This window comes from Diorhabda sublineata, chromosome 7 (genome assembly GCF_026230105.1).
Source record: "Diorhabda sublineata isolate icDioSubl1.1 chromosome 7, icDioSubl1.1, whole genome shotgun sequence".
In the NCBI taxonomy this organism is placed as follows: Eukaryota; Metazoa; Arthropoda; class Insecta; order Coleoptera; family Chrysomelidae; genus Diorhabda; species Diorhabda sublineata.
In genome coordinates, this window is record NC_079480.1 from 15,044,192 (window position 1) to 15,063,614 (window position 19,423).

The window sequence follows — 19,423 nt, forward strand, 5'->3', positions numbered from 1 at the left end:
TCAAGAATACCTCGTAGTTCTTTGTGTCTCTGACCTAGAAGAGATTCTCGAGGCATACAAATTTACTTATAATGTTTTTATGATTCAATTAGGAGTTAAAAAGATGGATTTATTAGAAAATAGATACAATTCTTTCGTGTTTAATTCAAATCAATATCTCAATTAACAAGTTCTGTTCCGTCCAGACCTCATTCTGAATTCAATTGACATTTCGATCGATAAATACGGCATTGGAGAGTAAGTTTTATGCATAATTAAAACGAATAGAGGGTGGTTCGAATATAAACCGGAATTTTTGATAATTGGCTGCACTGGATGCTAGACGAAGCGTAGAGAATATCCGCGACCGCGTAACTTTGCTTTTTAGGGTACTTGCAGACATAAAATCCGCGGAAATTTATCGAAAATTACTCGAGGGATTTGGGAATGAGTGCCTCTCCGAAACTTGAGTGCTTGAATTGTGTTTCACTTCGCTTTGATCTTTGATAAGTTACTAATGATAATGATTCATCTTCACCCTAATTCTTGTTACTCTACTTTATGATGTATGACCAATATTTATCGAAAACACCAAAAAACAAAAGAAATAATATTATACTCGTATATCAAGTGCCTTGTACTAATTGTGAAAGTGTCTACATAGGGCAGACATCTCAGTATTTAGAAAATAGACTAAGAGGTCATCAATACGATAAATCATATTTTGATAAAAACTCGGAACTATCTTTCAAAAATTATAAAAAAAACTAATTTTGAATCAGAAGAGACCTAAAATCAAGAAGATTTAGAAACATAAATATTTATTCATATAGGAAGACGACTTGATAGAAGCTTCAACTACTTTGTTTTTATTTACTTCAATGAAAATTAGAATTCACATTCGATTTCGGTGTAGAATACACGAAAAACCATGCTCCAAAATGTACTAAGTGCTTTTGATTTTGATATGAAATAATAGAGCCCCAAAAAAGAATACTCAAAATCAGTACACTGAGCTTCATCTGTTTGGTGATAACCGTTCAGGTCAAAACGAAAACCAAGCGATGTCAAGGTTCTGCTTATATCTAACAGATTCCAGAACGTCGCTTAGTATGTCCCTGTTCTTTCCATGTGACAGTGATTTAGTAATAATATTTAAGGCTTTAAAGAAATATGAGCACGTTTTTGATGTTCATGAAATAACTGACATAATTCTGCAAAACTCATCACGGTTTAATAAGTTCACTGTTCGTGAGATTACATCATATGACATAGTTTTAGATTTCAAGAAATGGCAAAATAGGTTTTACAAAAAATCGTGTGTATCACAAGAATCAAAAGAAAAAACACAGATTAGAAGGATAGTACTTTCAAATTAGTATTCTCTTTAGTTTGTTTATGAATCTAAATTGAAAGGATGTGTTAAAACATAGATGGTATTTATCATCACAACTTTTTACTGGTTTTACCCTTTCCACCTTCGGTTAAGGCTTACTAAGGTCGAGTGCCAATGAAAAAAAAATGATTACCAGCGATTTGGAGGTGGAAGAAACCAATGATGATCCATAAATCAGAAATATTTGGCTTCAAATCTACATCTTTGATTTTTTTTTCCTCTTTAAACTAATTTTAGTAATTTTATAATCTTTTTAGAAAATTGTAAACAACTTAATTTTTTTTAAAGGGCGAGTTTCACTTTTTTAAAACTATATAACTAAATTATGGATAAAGTACGAGTACGAGTATAAAAGTTTGAATCCCTATTTTTAACGAAATATTTTGATTTATTCAGTTTTTTTTAGTTTTCCCAAAGTTTACTTTCTTGGAAATTTAAGGGGGTTATCCCATATGACGGCCTGTTTTTCATAGATTTTTTTCTACGACCAGTGAATAAATAAAGCTTTAAGTTTATTATTATTTATTAACATATATTTGGACAGTATAATATAAATTTCAAGTTAAAAATATTGTGTAGAACTTGAGTTACAGCGTTTTGAATACACCCGCCTCGAAAAAATGAGGTCGCACTTCCTCCACGATTCCGACTGATTGGCTTATCTCAAACAAAACGGTGGTTGTAACCTGTAAGCCTAAATGCCCGGAATGGACTATTATGAAATGAATATAAAAAACATTGGACTTTTGGTAGTCGTTTGAAATAAAAGTTGCGAATTTTGCGTTTTGTTTTTTGCTATAAAAAAATCGAAATTTAGTAAATATTGGATTGATAATAGTTCACTCCATGCGGTTACATGTCTTGAGTGTGCCCTATAAATTTCAAGTCATTCGATCAAGCCGTTTTTGAGATACGATAGAGGAAAGTTTGAAAAACACAGTTTTGAGAAAAACGCGTTTAAAGTTTCAAGTCCATTTAAAGCTATGAAAATCTCAACTTACCTGCACTCTTCGAAGTTTTATTAAGACTAAAATAACTTCGGTAAAATATTCAATAAATATAGAAATTTCTGTTTAAGCCTGTAGAAACTTGTCTAAACTTGTATAGATGTACATATGTATAAAAAGGGGGCCAGGTATGAAGTTGATGGTACACAATAGGCCCGGGCCCCAACTGCAAAATCAGCGCTCCGAACAGCTCTTTCTTCTACCTGCTGTATCTTGAAAACGACTTCGAATTTTCAAAAATCACTTTACTACAGTGTTATAGACATGTTAAGAAAGAAATTTATGAGAAAAAAAAACGATTTTTTGAGCCAATCACATGTGATGACCCCCTTAAAAAACCGATTGTATTCAGTTAATATCAAACTAAATGTTAATAGTATAAATGTACAGGGTGAGTTGGGAGGAACGCACCAAACTTTAGGAGTGTATGATACACGTAAAAATAATGTAAAAAAACTTCAATGTTCTTATCCGATTTTGTTTTCAAGTTACGGAGTAATTAAAAATTTTCAACTAGCTTTATACTTATATCTGAATTTTAACATTATCAAAGTATGCCATGTTTGAGGCTCAAAGGCATTTGATAATTCTGACGTTTTGATGACCTGTCAGTGTACAGTGAACAGTAACAGAACGTATAATTTTGAATTTATGTGATTGTTAGTGTTGCAAAATGCCAGATACTCATTCAAATTTAGAATATGCAAATATGGTGTTTGTGTATGGTTTCTGTAATGGAAATGCTACAGCTGCTGCTGCAGAATATCGTCGACGTTTTCCACACCAACGATATCCTTATAAAAACGTATTTATTAGAGTTTTCAACAAATTGTGCGAGACTGGTAAGCTTCCCAGTGCTAACATATATCTGAACGCGCTACTCGACAAGGTTTGGTAGAAGTAAAAAATATTCTGCATCTAGTAGAAGAAGAAGCAACTTCTAGCTTACGGAGAATTGCCACTCAATTGGGAATTCCACAAAAAAGGGGGATAAACACACTCGAACAAAGCTTATAACTGGATTACGCTAACCGTATGGAGTTTTGAAGGTGGATAAATAATAATCATCGTGTTGTATCGAGTATACTCTTTATGGATGAAGCTACATTTACCCGTGATGGCATTAATAATACTTGTAACTATCATGTATGGTCGGACGAAAATCCCCACGCAACAGTCGAAAGCAATTTTCAACATCGCTTTTCTGTAAACGTGTGGTGTGGTATGGTTGACAGTTTATAATTGGCCCTTTTATTTTGGAGAATCGTCTCACAGGTGACAACTACCTTAATTTTTTACAAAATGAATTACAAGGCCTATTAGAGGATGCTCCTGTAAATATTAGAATGCAGATGTACCATCAGCACGATGGAGCTCCTGCACATATCAGGTCAAGCAACATTTGGACGAACGTTTTCCAGGGCGTTGGATCGGTCGTGGAGATCCCATTAATTGGCCTGCAAGATATCCAGACCTCACACCACTAGATTTTTGTTTATGGGGCTGGATGAGGAACGAAGTCCACAAAATAAAAGTGGACACATATTAAAGAAGAAAGAAATGAATCAATTGGGAGAGCAACAAAAGTTCTTCTTAGACGAAGCAGAAATTGTTTAGAAGTCAATGGCGGTATTTTTGAACATTTATTGAAAGAACGCTATGATTAAGAAAATTTTTAAGTGATAATTTGTTAATATGCTATAACTTGAAAACAAATGAAAATCGGATAAGAGTTTTTACGTGTATAATACACTCCTAGAGTTTGGTGCGCTCCTCCCGACTCACCTTGTATATTATCGGTTATGTATTTATCTAAAATTTATTTATTATTTATTTTGTCTATTTACTAATTTTTCACTTACTTTTCCATGTTTTTTTTTCAGAAATAGCAGCATACAGAGACGCTTCGTGTCCTAGAATATGCAAAGAAAACGCTTACGGAGATCCAGTTTGTGGAAGTGACGGAATCATATATCCAAATATTTGCGAACTTAAGAAAAAAACATGCGGCAAAGGTGACTGTTCATTTTACAAATTTGAGTAATTTAAAATTAATTTTTATACTTCGCGCACAAACAACTTTCGTTGAACTTGAATCCCACATCGATTCGAGTCAATGAAATTGCAAATTGATAATCTGTTTATAATAAAAGAAAATTATCTTTAAAATAATATTATTAACACTACTGTTGTCTATGCTGTGGAAGAAAAAACAACTCGCGTTGTTCCAGTTTATAATTCGATTCTTTATTCGTATACGATACATTACGTAAAATCGATCCTAAGAGGTAGACTTAATTACTTAATTACTTAACGATGACATAAATTCAACTATATATCTATTAACGAAAAATCACATTTTCTAAGCCACGCAGGTAATAATGATAAAAAAAATACGAGGATACTGAAAAAATAAATATCCTCTAATTAGAGATTAGAAACAACAGTATACAAATCAGTCCTTCTACGAAGACTACCTATATACTTAGTAATTAACTATAAATGAGATCTGCTGGCTTTCTGGGAATCAAATTTGTCAATAATTTCGGTTAAATCAATTTTTTTAGAGTATTCGAAATCGATAATGATGATCAAATCTGCAATCATTTGCTTTGTCGCGTTATCTCAAAATAAATTATGAATAAATCATTTTACGTGTAATCGTATAAATCTCATGTCGAATTAATGATCAATTAATTACTTGTCTTTGTCTGACTCCTTTGGTTGTCTTTCTCTCTATCCATAGACCATTGGGTTCATTCGAACTACCACGCAATTTGTAAAGAAATTATACTAATGAATCACAGTAGAAGATGTCTTAAACACACAATTTTTTTGTTGGTAGTAAGTTGTAGTTACGAATTATTCATCTTTATTGCAAATTTGAACATAGTTGACAGATTAAAAGACAAAAGTAGTTGTGAATAATTTGTTTCTTTTCTGTAATTTAAGTAATGGGAAGCTTTCCGGTTCTATAAACTATGAAATTTTTGAGTTAGTATGAAGTAACTATCACAATCTTTCACAAAAATGAAAAAATAATATCTAAATATTCAATTGAAAATCGCAAAAATTTCAAATTTTTAACTACCTAAGAAAACGATTTTCATTGGGACGTCATAATTTCAATAAAAACATTGTCTGCTTGATGATCACGAGGTTATCGTTGCCTGCAACGTAGCGTGTTTTTATTTATTAGTTACGTATAAATAAAATATCCTCTTTAATTTTCAATATTTTAATAAAGGCTCAAATAGAAGTCGAAATCAAGAACATTTAGAAGCCTAAGATATTTTTCTATATATAAGAATAAAGTAAATAAACCTTTTATAGGTTAAAAAACGACCAAGACCAAACCAATGTATATTAGAATTTCTTATTATCAAAAAAAACTTTATCAGGTGTTTTAGTCGTGGTATGTTTATATCCTAGCACAAAACACGATTTATATACCATTTTTCAGATTAATCATAATCCTATACTCAGCTTCTATTTTATACCTATGACGTCATGCAATATGGTGGCATTACTGAAATGTTTAAGCTACCTACAAAATTTTTTAATTTGCAATAATTTCTTTCTCTATCAATATTGATCAAGTATGATCAAGATCATCAAGATCAAGTATGCAAGTTCCAAGAATAGTGATTAACTTCACTCTAGTGCTTTTACTTTGTCCATCCAGGATTTCATATACACTGCCACCCAAAAAAAATTATTATGTCCCATTTTCTTGCTGCAACGCTGAGAATAATGATTATTTATAACTATCCATATATACATTTGAGAAATTTCAGTATGTTAGATAGTTCTAGCTTCTAAAGATCTCCATTTTCCATTTTAAATACGTTCTGGATAAAGACTCCTCGTAGTAATCAGTAGTTCCTAGGAGTATCTTCTCCTGACTCAACCCCTGTAGTTAATTCCAGTAACTGATCTTTTTCCTATCAACCACCTATTCTAGTGATTCCTCTATTGTCCTGTAGCTGATTTCACAGAAGGGCTCAGATCCTACAGAGGGTTTGACCGCCTCTACTTCACCAAGTCCATTTATTATTTAATTTCCCTCAATTCCAGTATGTCTCGGAATCCATTGGAAGGTAACTTTATTGTCTTGGAATACCAGGATAATAAAGTTACCCATCACTAATGATGGCTTGGCCATGGGACAAGATGATAATTATCCTTGGAGATATTCGTGAATCCTTGTTAACCAAAGTATTATACATCAATTGTCCTCGGCATAAGATGTCAATTATCCTTGGAGATATTCGTGGAGCCTTGTTTATCAAAGTATTATCCATCAACTTTCCTTGGTATAAGATGACAATTATCCCTGGAGATATTCGTGAATCCTTGTTAACCAAAGTATTATACATCAATTGTCCTCGGCATAAGATGTCAATTATCCTTGGAGATATTCGTGGAGCCTTGTTTATCAAAGTATTATCCATCAACTTTCCTTGGTATAAGATGACAATTATCCTTGGAGATATTCGTGGATCCTTGTTAACCAAAGTATTATCCATAAACTTTCCTTGGTACAAGATGATAATTATCCTTGGAGATATTCGTGTATCCTTGTTAACCAAAGTATTATCCATCGACTGTCCTTGGTATAAGATGTCAATTAATCTTGGAAATATTCGTGGATCCTTGTTAACCAAAGTATTATCCATCAATTGTCCTCGGCATAAGATGTCAATTATCCTTGGAGATATTCGTGGAGCCTTGTTCATCAAAGTATTATCCATCAACTTTCCTTGGTATAAGATGACAATTATCCTTGGAGATATTCGTGGATCCTTGTTAACCAAAGTATTATCCATCAACTTTCCTTGGTATAAGATGTTAATTATCATTGGAGATATTCGTGGATCCTCGTTAACCAAGATAATATCCATCAATTTTACGTGGTATAAGATGACAATTATCCTTACAGATATTCGTGGATCCTTGTTAACCAAAATAATATCCATCAATTTTACGTGGTATAAGATGACAATTATCCTTACAGATATTCGTGGATCCTTGTTAACCAAAATAATATCCATCAATTTTACGTGGTATAAGATGATAATTATCCATGGAGATATTCGTGACTCCTTTTTAACCAAAGTATTATCCATCAACTTTCCTTGGTACAAGATGATAATTATCCTTGGAGATATTCGTGTATCCTTGTTAACCAAAGTATTATCCATCGACTGTCCTTGGTATAAGATGTCAATTAATCTTGGAAATATTCATGGATCCTTGTTAACCAAAGTATTATACATCAATTGTCCTCAGCATAAGATGTCAATTATCCTTGGAGATATTCGTGGAGCCTTGTTTATCAAAGTATTATCCATCAACTTTCCTTGGTATAAGATGACAATTATCCTTGGAGATATTCGTGGATCCTTGTTAACCAAAGTATTATCCATCAACTTTCCTTGGTATAAGATGTTAATTATCATTGGAGATATTCGTGGATCATCGTTAACCAAAATAATATCCATCAATTTTACGTGGTATAAGATGACAATTATCCTTACAGATATTCGTGGATCCTTGTTAACCAAAATAATATCCATCAATTTTACGTGGTATAAGATGATAATTATCCTTGGAGATATTCGTGGATCCTTATTAACCAAAGTATTATCCATCAACTTTCCTTGGTATAAGATGTTAATTATCATTGGAGATATTCGTGGATCCTCGTTAACCAAAATAATATCCATCAATTTTACGTGGTATAAGATGACAATTATCCTTGCAGATATTCGTGGATCCTTGTTAACCAAAATAATATCCATCAATTTTACGTGGTATAAGATGATAATTATCCTTGGAGATATTCGTGAATCCTTTTTAACCAAAGTATTATCCATCAACTTTCCTTGGTACAAGATGATAATTATCCTTGAAGATATTCGTGTATCCTTATTAACCAAAGTATTATCCATCAACTTTCCTTGGTATAAGATGACAATTATCATTGGAGATATTCGTGGATCCTTGTTAACCAAAGTATTATCCATCAACTTTCCTTGGTATAAGATGTCAATTATCCTTGCAGATATTCGTGGATCCTCGTTAACCAAAATGATATCCATTAATTTTACGTGGTATAAGATGTCAATTATCCTTGGAGATATTCGTGGATCCTTGTTAACCAAAGTATTATCCATCAATTGTCCTCGGCATAAGATGTCAATTATCCTTGGAGATATTCGTGGAGCCTTGTTAATCAAAGTATTATCCATCAACTTTCCTTGGTATAAGATGACAATTATCCTTGGAGATATTCCTGGATCCTTGTTAACCAAAGTATTATCCATCAATTTTACGTGGTATAAGATGTCATTTATCCTTGGAAATATTCGTGGAATATTTATTGAAATATTTGTTATATTTTTATCATAACCTAGATTATAAAACGGTTATTTCAGAATTTAACTCTGCTTTCTTTTTATTGTTTCGTTTTAGAACAAAAAAAAGGAAACAAAACTGTTAAACTTCTAGTTAAATACTTATTCTTCTTCTTTTTAAACGGTTTTTTGCAGGTGTAACATTATCTTCGGACCCAAATTTGTGTAAGAGATCGAGTGGATCGAAGTGTGACCACAGGTGCGGAGGTGAAAAGGATCTTGTATGCGGCACAGATGGCCGAACGTACAGCAATCGGTGTATGTTACAAGTTGAAATTTGCAGGTAAAGAAAATTTTTATTCTCTTCATGCAATTAAAAAAAAAATTGTTCGATTTTAGTGCTGTCAGCAGATTTTAAGTATTTCCGTTAAACAACAATTTATACAGAGTGTTATATTGTCAGATTGAGATTAAATCGATTATAAGTTTTTCGATATCTTTCGCATAATTATCAATATTTTCATGTTTTATGCTATATAAGTAGTTTGCTAAAGCAGTCGATGATTTTTTCGTCAGCAGGTGCTTTTTCATATCAATAGAGGCACTTGATAATACATTTAATAAACATCGTTATCTAATTTTTCTCTATAAAACTCAATTGTTTGATGGCAATCCCGCTCACATCCATGTAAGGTAACATAGAAGGTGCAGTTTTTATGTCAAATATTTTCTCCATATTTGCTGCTTTGTTAGAGGCGCGCCATCTACAACGATCATATTTGAACCGCCTTCGTACATTTTTGTTATTAGGAAACATACAAATGAAATTACTATGGAGATTTATAAAACTTTACGTATTCCAGATTAGGTATTGGTCTATCACATCTTGGTGCATGTAATAACATCAGTGCGCATAGAGAAAATTGTCCAGTAGATTGTAAGCAAGCACCTATGGATGGACCCGTATGCGGCAGTGATGGAAACGTCTACAAGAACACGTGCCAGATGAAAATACTTACTTGCGGGTAAGTGAAGTTAACCTTGATAAATATTATCATTTTCCAGTAAGCCTGTAACATTTCCAAAATGGGAAAACAATATTTTTTTCAACTTATCATTTATTTTGTTGATATTGTATCCATGCGTCTATAATGACTTATATATCAGAAACAAGACCAGATATATCAAAAACGAAGCAGCTTTTGGAAACATAAACGAATGACAGACGATAGATTGGTAGTAGTGGAGTAGAGGTCAACCATGGAAGAAAAGGAACAAGCGTTAGACATACTATGGAGGAAAGAAGAAGAATCCACGCGAATGATCAAACCTCGAACTACAGACTTTACTGATAAACTTAGGGTAAAGATCAAAACTAAATTTACTCGACTAAGCTACGGAATACCCAGGTAACAATTAGAAAAATAAATAAAATTGTATACGATGCAAACGCGTTGTATCCGCTTTTCTTTGGGAATACCAAAACAGACAAAGCTATAAATGTTTGGAAAGCATATTTAATGGAAAAAACAAAACCTACAAATAGAAGTAAGAAAACTAAATCAGAATACTAGTAAAATAAAGGATATGATAAAAATAATAATCTATTTTGAAATTTGGAGATACCTAATTTACGTTTATTGGTTATTAATTTATATAATTTAACAGTTACATCGTTTATAGCTCTGAATATTTACTTGTAAGAAAGTAAAATCGAAGAACTTGGTGGTATTAAACTCCTACCACATCCAGCATTTCAGATTACTATTTATACAGATGACGAAAAATTTGAATACAAATGAGATGTTGAAAATGCGATGCTACAATTTTTCGCATCTAAGCCCAAATAATTACTCAATAGGGTTGCTACTTAAGTATTAAAACAGACAAATAAATTCTATATGAATTTATAGTTGTTCAAATCAATCCCCATTAAAATCAATACAGTGTGCATGCGTTTGAAGTAATTTGAACGCATCATTCGTTTTTGATCTGCGGGAATATCTAAATGGTCGCGAGGTGTGCAAATTGTTTTTAAGAGGTGAAAACCACCCCCTATCGAAAAATACCAATATTATAGTTTTTCCCATTTTTTTTCAATTCAAATGTTTTTCGTTTAAGTATCATAAATATCTTAACACATTGTATAATAGAAAATTTATATATTTTGAACTATCAACCCTTTAAAATATTTAAAAACTGAAAATAATATAGGAAAAAATCTTTTAACGATTTAAAATATTGCAATTTCATTTTTACTGTAAAAAACTCATAGCATTTTAATAAAATTTAATTGGTTGTCAATTTTTATTATTCAACCTTTAAAAACCACCTCTTTGCAGAAAATAAATCTAATGACTACCATTTTCTAGATTTTGCATTCTTTTTGGTTTCTTGTCTCTACTTGAAGTAATTTTTCATTCTCTACACCCTGACAACCCTTAAGAACCACCCCTTTACCTCTTGGTACTCTCAAATGTACTTGCAGGCAACTTAATATTAACTGAAAAAATCCGGGCGCCAAAATTTGGAACTTTTTTCTATCCTATAATTCACAAAAAAAATTTCAAATTCTTATTTTTTATGTAACTTCATTAATTTTGAAGCTATCATATCCTACAAAAAATCATTATAAAGGTAATTTTCAGGGCTATGAGCCTATGTATGTTAAAAGGGCTTGAGATCCTCAACATTTTATTAATAAAGGGTCAAAGAGCAGTGGATAAGCTATCATCGCACTATAGTGACAGATTAATTTGGTTATAAAACCGTCAATTTTTATGCTACAAGAAAAATAAAAAAGCGAAATAATAATAAAAAATGCTTTAATTTGATTGTTTATTTGTTCTTGTATCTTTTACAATTATGGAGAAAAAATGAGCAAACAAATTTTTTTGAAAAATAAAAAAAAGTATTATTTAATGCTATTTTTTTTTCAAAATTATGCATTTCTAATAAACTAAATTTTAATATGTCGTAAATAACACCCAAATAAAATATTCAGTAGAAGGAATAAGTTTAATTTTGATTTTCAATTAAATGGCATTAGTTTTAGTGCAATTTTTTAGCTTTAAATTTTTTACATCATATCTCACTGAAATTTCAGTCGAAACGACCTTTATTAGTGGTCATTCGAAAGGTCTTTTTAAGTTCTTTAAAAAGTATTTAATGACTTTTTGTTGAAAAATGTACCCTTTTCCCGTTATTTGAGGTTAAATGCTCAATTACGTAAAACAAAAGCTAATCAAATATCTATAACTTGTTTTAGGTAAAACATTAATATCTTGAAACATAGTTTAATTTATTTATTTTTCTATAAGCTTCAGTTTTGTTTATCACGCTTTTTTCGATAAAATGCATCATTACAGAATTATACGTAAAAAGCAGTCAAAATATGCGGTTTTTTGACGAAAAATCGTATCATTCACGACATTAAAAATAACAGTTTTTAACATCGCATCCGATAATTCAATTACTAGGATTATCTATTTCTAATAACATAACGACGTTGCTCTATAAGTTACCAAACAAAGTATATGGCTCTATTTTAGAACAGAAACGCATATCGCTAATCAAAGCTAGATAATTCGTTTGAGATTTTAAAAAAAAAAGTATCAAGAGAAAAGTTCTCAATTAACTGTAATATGATCGGAATTTCCTTTCGGTTACCGTTTGATTTGATGCTTTTAAAAACAGTCAGTACTGACAATATAATGACCTTAATGATTAGAATGAATTATTATAACTCTATTCCCACATTATTTAATAATTTTTTTTATAAATAAATTACGACTGTACGCTTAATCTATATCGTGTTAAAACAAAAACGATGAATTGGTATTCCATCTTATTTGCTTTTTGTAACTTGAACAGATGATTGTATACCTTGTTGTAAGTAGGTAAATCTTATAATTCTATACGAGGTGTTTCAAAAAAACGTGATCCCGTCTCTAGGATAGATAGAAAACTGAAAAATATTCGGTGGTTAAAGGAATACCGTTTTCGGTATCGATGCTGGTATAAAATATTGATAAAGATATTAATTAAACAAAAAATCACTGGATGAAAATTTAAAAAACGATTAATAACATAAAATAGAATTTAATTAGAGCAGGTGTTTTAAATGTCCTGCGTATCTTTTTTTCTAAAGAATCCATTGAAATTCTAAACGGTTGGGAATCAACTATGAGGTCTTTCAATTCTTGAGATGAAGTTACCTCTGTAGTATAAACTTTATCTTTAAGATACGATTAAATTGTTTAATCCAAAAGATTTAAATCGCATTATCGAGGAGGTTAATGAATTAGAGCTTGTGCACCTCTACCAATTTTCCAACGCGCATAAAAAATAGAGATTTTCACTTTCAATCTTTTAATATCTCGAATAAGTGATTTCTTACAAAATCCACCATTAAAATTTTCAGGTAGACTATTATTTGTTACATAAAGCTGCTACCCAAACATTAATTTTGACATGTGGCTTCGTCGTTAAAAAGAATACATTATAAAAAACTTGGATTGAGGGCTGTCCTCTCTTGTAATGTTTAACAAAAATCTACTATAACCAGTAGATCGTCTGGCAAGAGCTCTTGGACTTATCTGTAATGATAAGGATGTAGCTGTAGCTCTTGAAGTATCCTTTAAGTATTTGGATTTATTGGATTTCGATCAACTAAATTTGAAATCGTAGTATCTTTATCGAGGGTTCTAATTGTTCTTGGTCTACCAGAGTTTATTCTTTCAGACCTCACATTCCCAGTTTCTCTACAACGTCGTTCAATACCTTAAATTACTTGGTAAGTTTCTTGGAGGAAACTTTTCTTCATAACGCTGCACTAGAGCTTCCTAATGTCCCATGTCAATGTATTAAAAATTTGGGTAAAATTTTACTCAACGTCGTAACTATCAATGAATGACAGTTTTCTATGGCAAATGCTATTGCCATGTAAAATTCAAAGTCGAATAATTATGGTTAATCAACTATTGGGGGCCAAAGTATAAAACAAAAAACAGTTTGAGTCCAAGAACCGCAATACATGATCATCAAAATGTTGTTTATTTCACACTAAGGCCTCAAATAGCTCAGTAACTTTGAAAAAAATAAATCCTATACTGATTAGACTGGATTTTTGTAAAATATTACAAGAAACGAATCTTCAGTCCCAATTTTTCTAAATGTATCCGTTTCATCGATGGGGTCTCATTTACGCGAAGAAAACTGTTTTTTTCTTCAATGCCCTTTATTTTGAATACGTTACGAAATTTTTTTATTGAACAAACCTCAAATATTCCTCAGCTTTCCATCTATCCTTGACACGGGATCACCTTTTTTTGAAACACCCTGTATTTATAAATGTAAATGATACACCTAACACCACCTATCTCCGATTAAAATTCGGATTGTTAGAATTATGTCTTGTTAAAATAAAACACAATGGAAAAATGGTATTTTGAATATTTTTCTTTGTCTATAAATTATTTTTTTGTTTGTTTCCAGTCAAGGAGTAGTGAGAACGAATAAAAAATATTGTCAAACAACACGGCATTGTCGAGAATCCTGTTGGAGGAACGCCAAACCTGCTTGTGGCTCAGATGGGAAACTATATGCGAACGTTTGTAGAATGAAAGCGAAAAATTGTGGGTGAGTAAATACGAGGGTCATTCAAATATAAACGAAACTTTGGTCCTGAGAATGATTAGGTAATATCTCTCAAACTACGTCAGCAAGTTTATCCTGTGATAAGTTAGTAGCTCTTAAAATGAGTGACAGGCCGGCGCGATTTCAGCTCGGGGGGATCACGAATTAAAATAAAAAAAAGAAAGAAAGAAAAGGAAGTAAAGCTGTGATCAGATTGGGGAGTTTTCCTGGCTGGAAAGTACGAATCCATATGAAGATTTTTCGACATTATAATACAAATTCCAATCTACTCTTTGAATAATTTGAAAATTTACTGTTTCAACATCCAATATCTCTATGAATATTTAAAAAGGCGAGTCCTATAAGGCGTTAAATAGGCGACTGCTTAATCTGTGTAGTCCCAGCGAGGAAAAGCTGCCCTTTCATATTCAAAAGTGAAATTTGGTTCAACTTATCCAAAAAAACGAAATGCTACTCCTCCACGATATCACAAGACCCCCCACAACAACTTTACGTCACCATAAACTATTGAAAATAATCTGGAAGTTACTTGCATCGTCCATCTTACAATCTAGACATTGAACCTCTCAAAAAAGCTAGTTTTCCATGGGCAACTTGAACTTTAATACCATGGAAGTTAGAAATCGTAGAAATACAACTGAAAACTAGTACAATCACCAGAACGTAGCATAAACTAAAAGTATTCTACACTGAATACCTTGATGATTTCAGTACCAACCACCTAAAAAACCAGAATCGAATCGTATTGAACGAAAGTTATAATAAATCAAATTTGTATTTTTTATTATAGAAAGCATGTATTTGAAGTTCCCATGGCGTATTGCGTGAGTCAAGAACGTACTTCACAAGGAGGATCGTGTCCAACTAGCTGCAAAAGTGAAATAGAAAAACCCACTTGTGGATCTGATGGTTTTGTTTATAGAAGTGAATGCGAATTGAAATTACTAAATTGCGGGTTAGTACATGATATTTTTTCTAACATCTGGAACTAGAATTGATATTTTGAGGTGAGAGAAATTATTTAGTAGAGGAGAAGAAGCTCAAAATTTGATGTCATTGATACCCTATTGGAAAAATGAACTTATCTCTACAGCGTTTATTCGTTTCACTCTAGATTCGTCGATTGAAGCGTCTTCTGAACATGACCAGAAATATAATTTGAGATAGCGCGAAATTAGACGACGCATTGTCTTGACTTGTCCTTCCACAGCTCGGTTCGTTTTTTCTTTGTTATTACAAGAATTCCACCAATAGCGTGGAAGCCATGATACAAATTAATAATTCGACCTTCAGGAACCAAGTGGAAAGATAAACGACAGCGATCCGTCATCTAAAACTTGTTCTCGGTCATCTAGAAACCGTTAAAGCCTCTCAAAAACATGTGCACGTATTGTCTTGACTTGTCCTTCCACAGCTCGGTTCGTTTTTTCTTTGTTATTACAAGAATTCCTCTAATAGCCTGGAAGCCATGATACAAATTAATAATTTAATCTTCAGGAACCCAGTGGAAAGATAAACGACAGCGATCCGTCATCTAAAACTTGTTCTCGGTCATCTAGAAACCGTTAAAGCCTCTCAAAAACATGTGCACGCATTGTCTTGACTTGTCCTTCCACAGCTCGGTTCGTTTTTTCTTTGTTATTACAAGAATTCCACCAATAGCGTGGAAGCCATGATACAAATTAATAATTCGACCTTCAGGAACCAAGTGGAAAGATAAACGACAGCGATCCGTCATCTAAAACTTGTTCTCGGTCATCTAGAAACCGTTAAAGCCTCTCAAAAACATGTGCACGTATTGTCTTGACTTGTCCTTCCACAGCTCGGTTCGTTTTTTCTTTGTTATTACAAGAATTCCACCAATAGCGTGGAAGCCATGATACAAATTAATAATTCGACCTTCAGGAACCAAGTGGAAAGATAAACGACAGCGATCCGTCATCTAAAACTTGTTCTCGGTCATCTAGAAACCGTTAAAGCCTCTCAAAAACATGTGCACGCATTGTCTTGACTTGTCCTTCCACAGCTCGGTTCGTTTTTTCTTTGTTATTACAAGAATTCCACCAATAGCGTGGAAGCCATGATACAAATTAATAATTCGACCTTCAGGAACCAAGTGGAAAGATAAACGACAGCGATCCGTCATCTAAAACTTGTTCTCGGTCATCTAGAAACCGTTAAAGCCTCTCAAAAACATGTGCACGTATTGTCTTGACTTGTCCTTCCATAGCTCGGTTCGTTTTTTTTTTTGTTATTACAAGAATTCCACTAATAACGTGGAAACCATGATAAAAATTAATAGTTCGACCTTCAGGAACCCAGGAACTCAGGAAAGACATGAATATCGAAACATAACTATCTAATTTGCATTGAACTCTGATTGGATTTGTGGGCTTTCGGTGAAGATGATCAATCTGGATGGCAGAGAAAGAGAGATTCATTGCATAGATTTTGATAGAATAATGAAAATTTTAATAGGAAGAGGGTTTGTTGGGGTGGGCCCTAATATAGGAATTTTTCCTTTGCAAAGATGTGAATGGCATAGAAATTATCATCTTATGCTTTAATCATGAATTTCAAGCACCCATTTGGTACAAAATTTTCGCATGTTGAAAATTGTTATTAGATTTATTCGATATTATAATTAAGGGAAGTCAAAAACAGATGCAAACGATAAATAATCATACTACGTTTATTTCGAAAAATTGTAAGTTTTAATTGCGAGTTTTTTCAAGTCTCGCGTGAAATTTCTCTAATGATACATAAAACGACTTGAAAGATACGGCTACACTGATTTGTTTATAGTAACAAGAACTGGATTCATAATAAAAACAGAAGATTTCACAGTAACAAATGACGATTATCTTCGTTTTTATAGTATATTATAACTTTTGAATTTTCCATGTTTTACCATTTTCTTCTTCTTTTTTTTTCTGTAGCTGTCGATATTTTCATAAATTCAATTCTTTCTGTGTTGTTTTTTGTATGATCTGTCTTAAATTAGTCAATTTTTTTTATTTGGTATACAGTAACGAATTTTTTTGCTATAAAAAAATGTTTATGTCTAGCAATAACAGACGTGTCGTAAAAGTCGATTACGAAAAATGTCGTAACAAAGTGGCCAAATGTATGAAGATAAAATGCTCCAACGAATACGATCCAGTATGCGGAACAGACGCGCGAGTTTATACAAATCAATGTCAACTAAATTTAGCGACATGTTTGAAAGGAGTTCAATTCGCGCACATAGGAAACTGTACAAAGTTAAAAGAAGAAGAACAGTGTCCGCAAAATTGTAGTCAAGAAATTGAGGAACCTGTCTGCGGATCGGACGGAAATGTCTACAAGTAAGTCAAACCGCACAAATTATCTTCTTTTGATTGTATTTTATTATTCAATATGGTTGCCTTCGAGGTTGATACAACCATTTTATAGTATAGTAATTTGTGTTTAGCTGCAGTTTTGGTGATAACCTCTTCATCTGTGCAAAATCCTTATGAGGTCTGATAATAAAAAAAAGTTGCTGAGGACCAGATCTTCGAAATACGATGGTTGCGGAAGCAAAATTCTTCAAAAATTTCCGTGATTTCATCTGCTTCAATAACGTCACATAATCATCGCTCTTTCCACGCTTTGGAGTCGGTTTGTCACATGTAGTCCACTCGGAATCATCAGTTCGTTGTCGTTTTGCTCAGTTATAAACTCGCGCGGATTCCTCTTTGTACAGAGCTTTCGAATATGTTTTGATACCTCCAGCTATCTCAATCTCAACTTTACATTTATCCAAAATTATTTCGTGGATTTTCTTGCAGTTCTCGTCGTTGACAGCTTTTCTTAACTAACTTATTTCACCTCGTTTAAACTCAGCAAACCTACTCGGAACGGTTGGTTAGAACTTGACTTCAGTAATATTACTTTACCAAAAAACACCTTTTAATGTATAGAATGGTATAACTTCAAATGTCAAATTTATACACGTGTCTTTTGAAAGTTAGAATTAATTGTAAATCGTATGGATTTAGTAGTACTAACGCCATCTAGAAACTTTTGAAGCCACCTAATATATTCTCTTAAGATAGATTAATGTTGGTGGTTGAAATAAATTTTATTTTAGGTCACTGTGCCATCTTAAAAAAGAAACTTGTGGGCAACTGGTAATTCAAGTTCCATCGCAGCATTGCCGTACTACCGCTGCTTGTAATGAACAATGTGGAGATGATAAAAACTTCGTATGCGGTTCAGACAACAGAGTTTATAAGCACGAATGTGAAATGAGGCGAAACAATTGCGGGTAAATAATAATCGTAATCTTATTGAAGTAATTCCTTCTTTTAATGAGATTACAAGTTCAATTTAAAAATCTATAACCAAGTTATAAAATAGAAAAAAAACTAAAGCTCCTTAGTACGAATATAAAACAGTCAAATGAGATTTAAATTTTAAATTCTAAAATGACACTTTTTTTCAACAAAGAATAGTTTTTAATCCATTATATGTTTTCCAGTTTGCTCAATGACCTTTTCCTTCAGCTTTGGATTCCGCGCTCATAAAATTTCTAGTCCTAATCAGCAAGAAGCTGAACCATGTGTGACTTAAGGTCATCGTCATTGTCAATTGTAATCAAATGGTATCAAATTAGGACTGTATGAGGGATGTGGCATCACTTCCTATCCAAGCAATAGTTTCCACGAGTTGCCAAAGATGTATGAGGTCTTGCATTATCATTTTCTTTAATTGCTTCATGCAGTTTCATCAATTGTTGATAGTAAATATCAGAATTGATTGTTTGGTTCCTTGTAAGCAGCTCAAATAACAAAACATCTTTGTAAACTCAAAAAACGGACAGCAAGTTGTTTTTCAGCTTGCGATGTGATTTGTGCTGGTTCATCGTGTTTGCTCCATTATCGCTTTCGAACTATGTTACTGTACAAGGCCCAATTTTCATCACCAATGATGATTCTTTTCAAGAAAAGGTCGGTTTTCTATACCAGAGACGTGCGCTTTGTGGGCTTTTTTTTATTCAT

At 32.5% G+C, this 19,423-nt stretch overlaps 1 protein-coding gene across 1 annotated transcript in view; it reads left to right on the forward strand.

Moving 5' to 3' along the window:
- The window catches only part of LOC130446435 (serine protease inhibitor dipetalogastin), a 56,882-nt gene that overhangs the window by 32,367 nt on the left and 5,092 nt on the right, over positions 1-19,423 (forward strand). Inside the window, exons 2-8 of the mRNA XM_056782702.1 lie at positions 4,266-4,397; positions 8,937-9,084; positions 9,605-9,766; positions 14,238-14,381; positions 15,190-15,354; positions 17,468-17,746; positions 18,514-18,690. Coding sequence (XP_056638680.1) covers positions 4,266-4,397; positions 8,937-9,084; positions 9,605-9,766; positions 14,238-14,381; positions 15,190-15,354; positions 17,468-17,746; positions 18,514-18,690 — 1,207 coding nt within the window. The remainder of the gene's footprint in view (positions 1-4,265; positions 4,398-8,936; positions 9,085-9,604; positions 9,767-14,237; positions 14,382-15,189; positions 15,355-17,467; positions 17,747-18,513; positions 18,691-19,423) is intronic.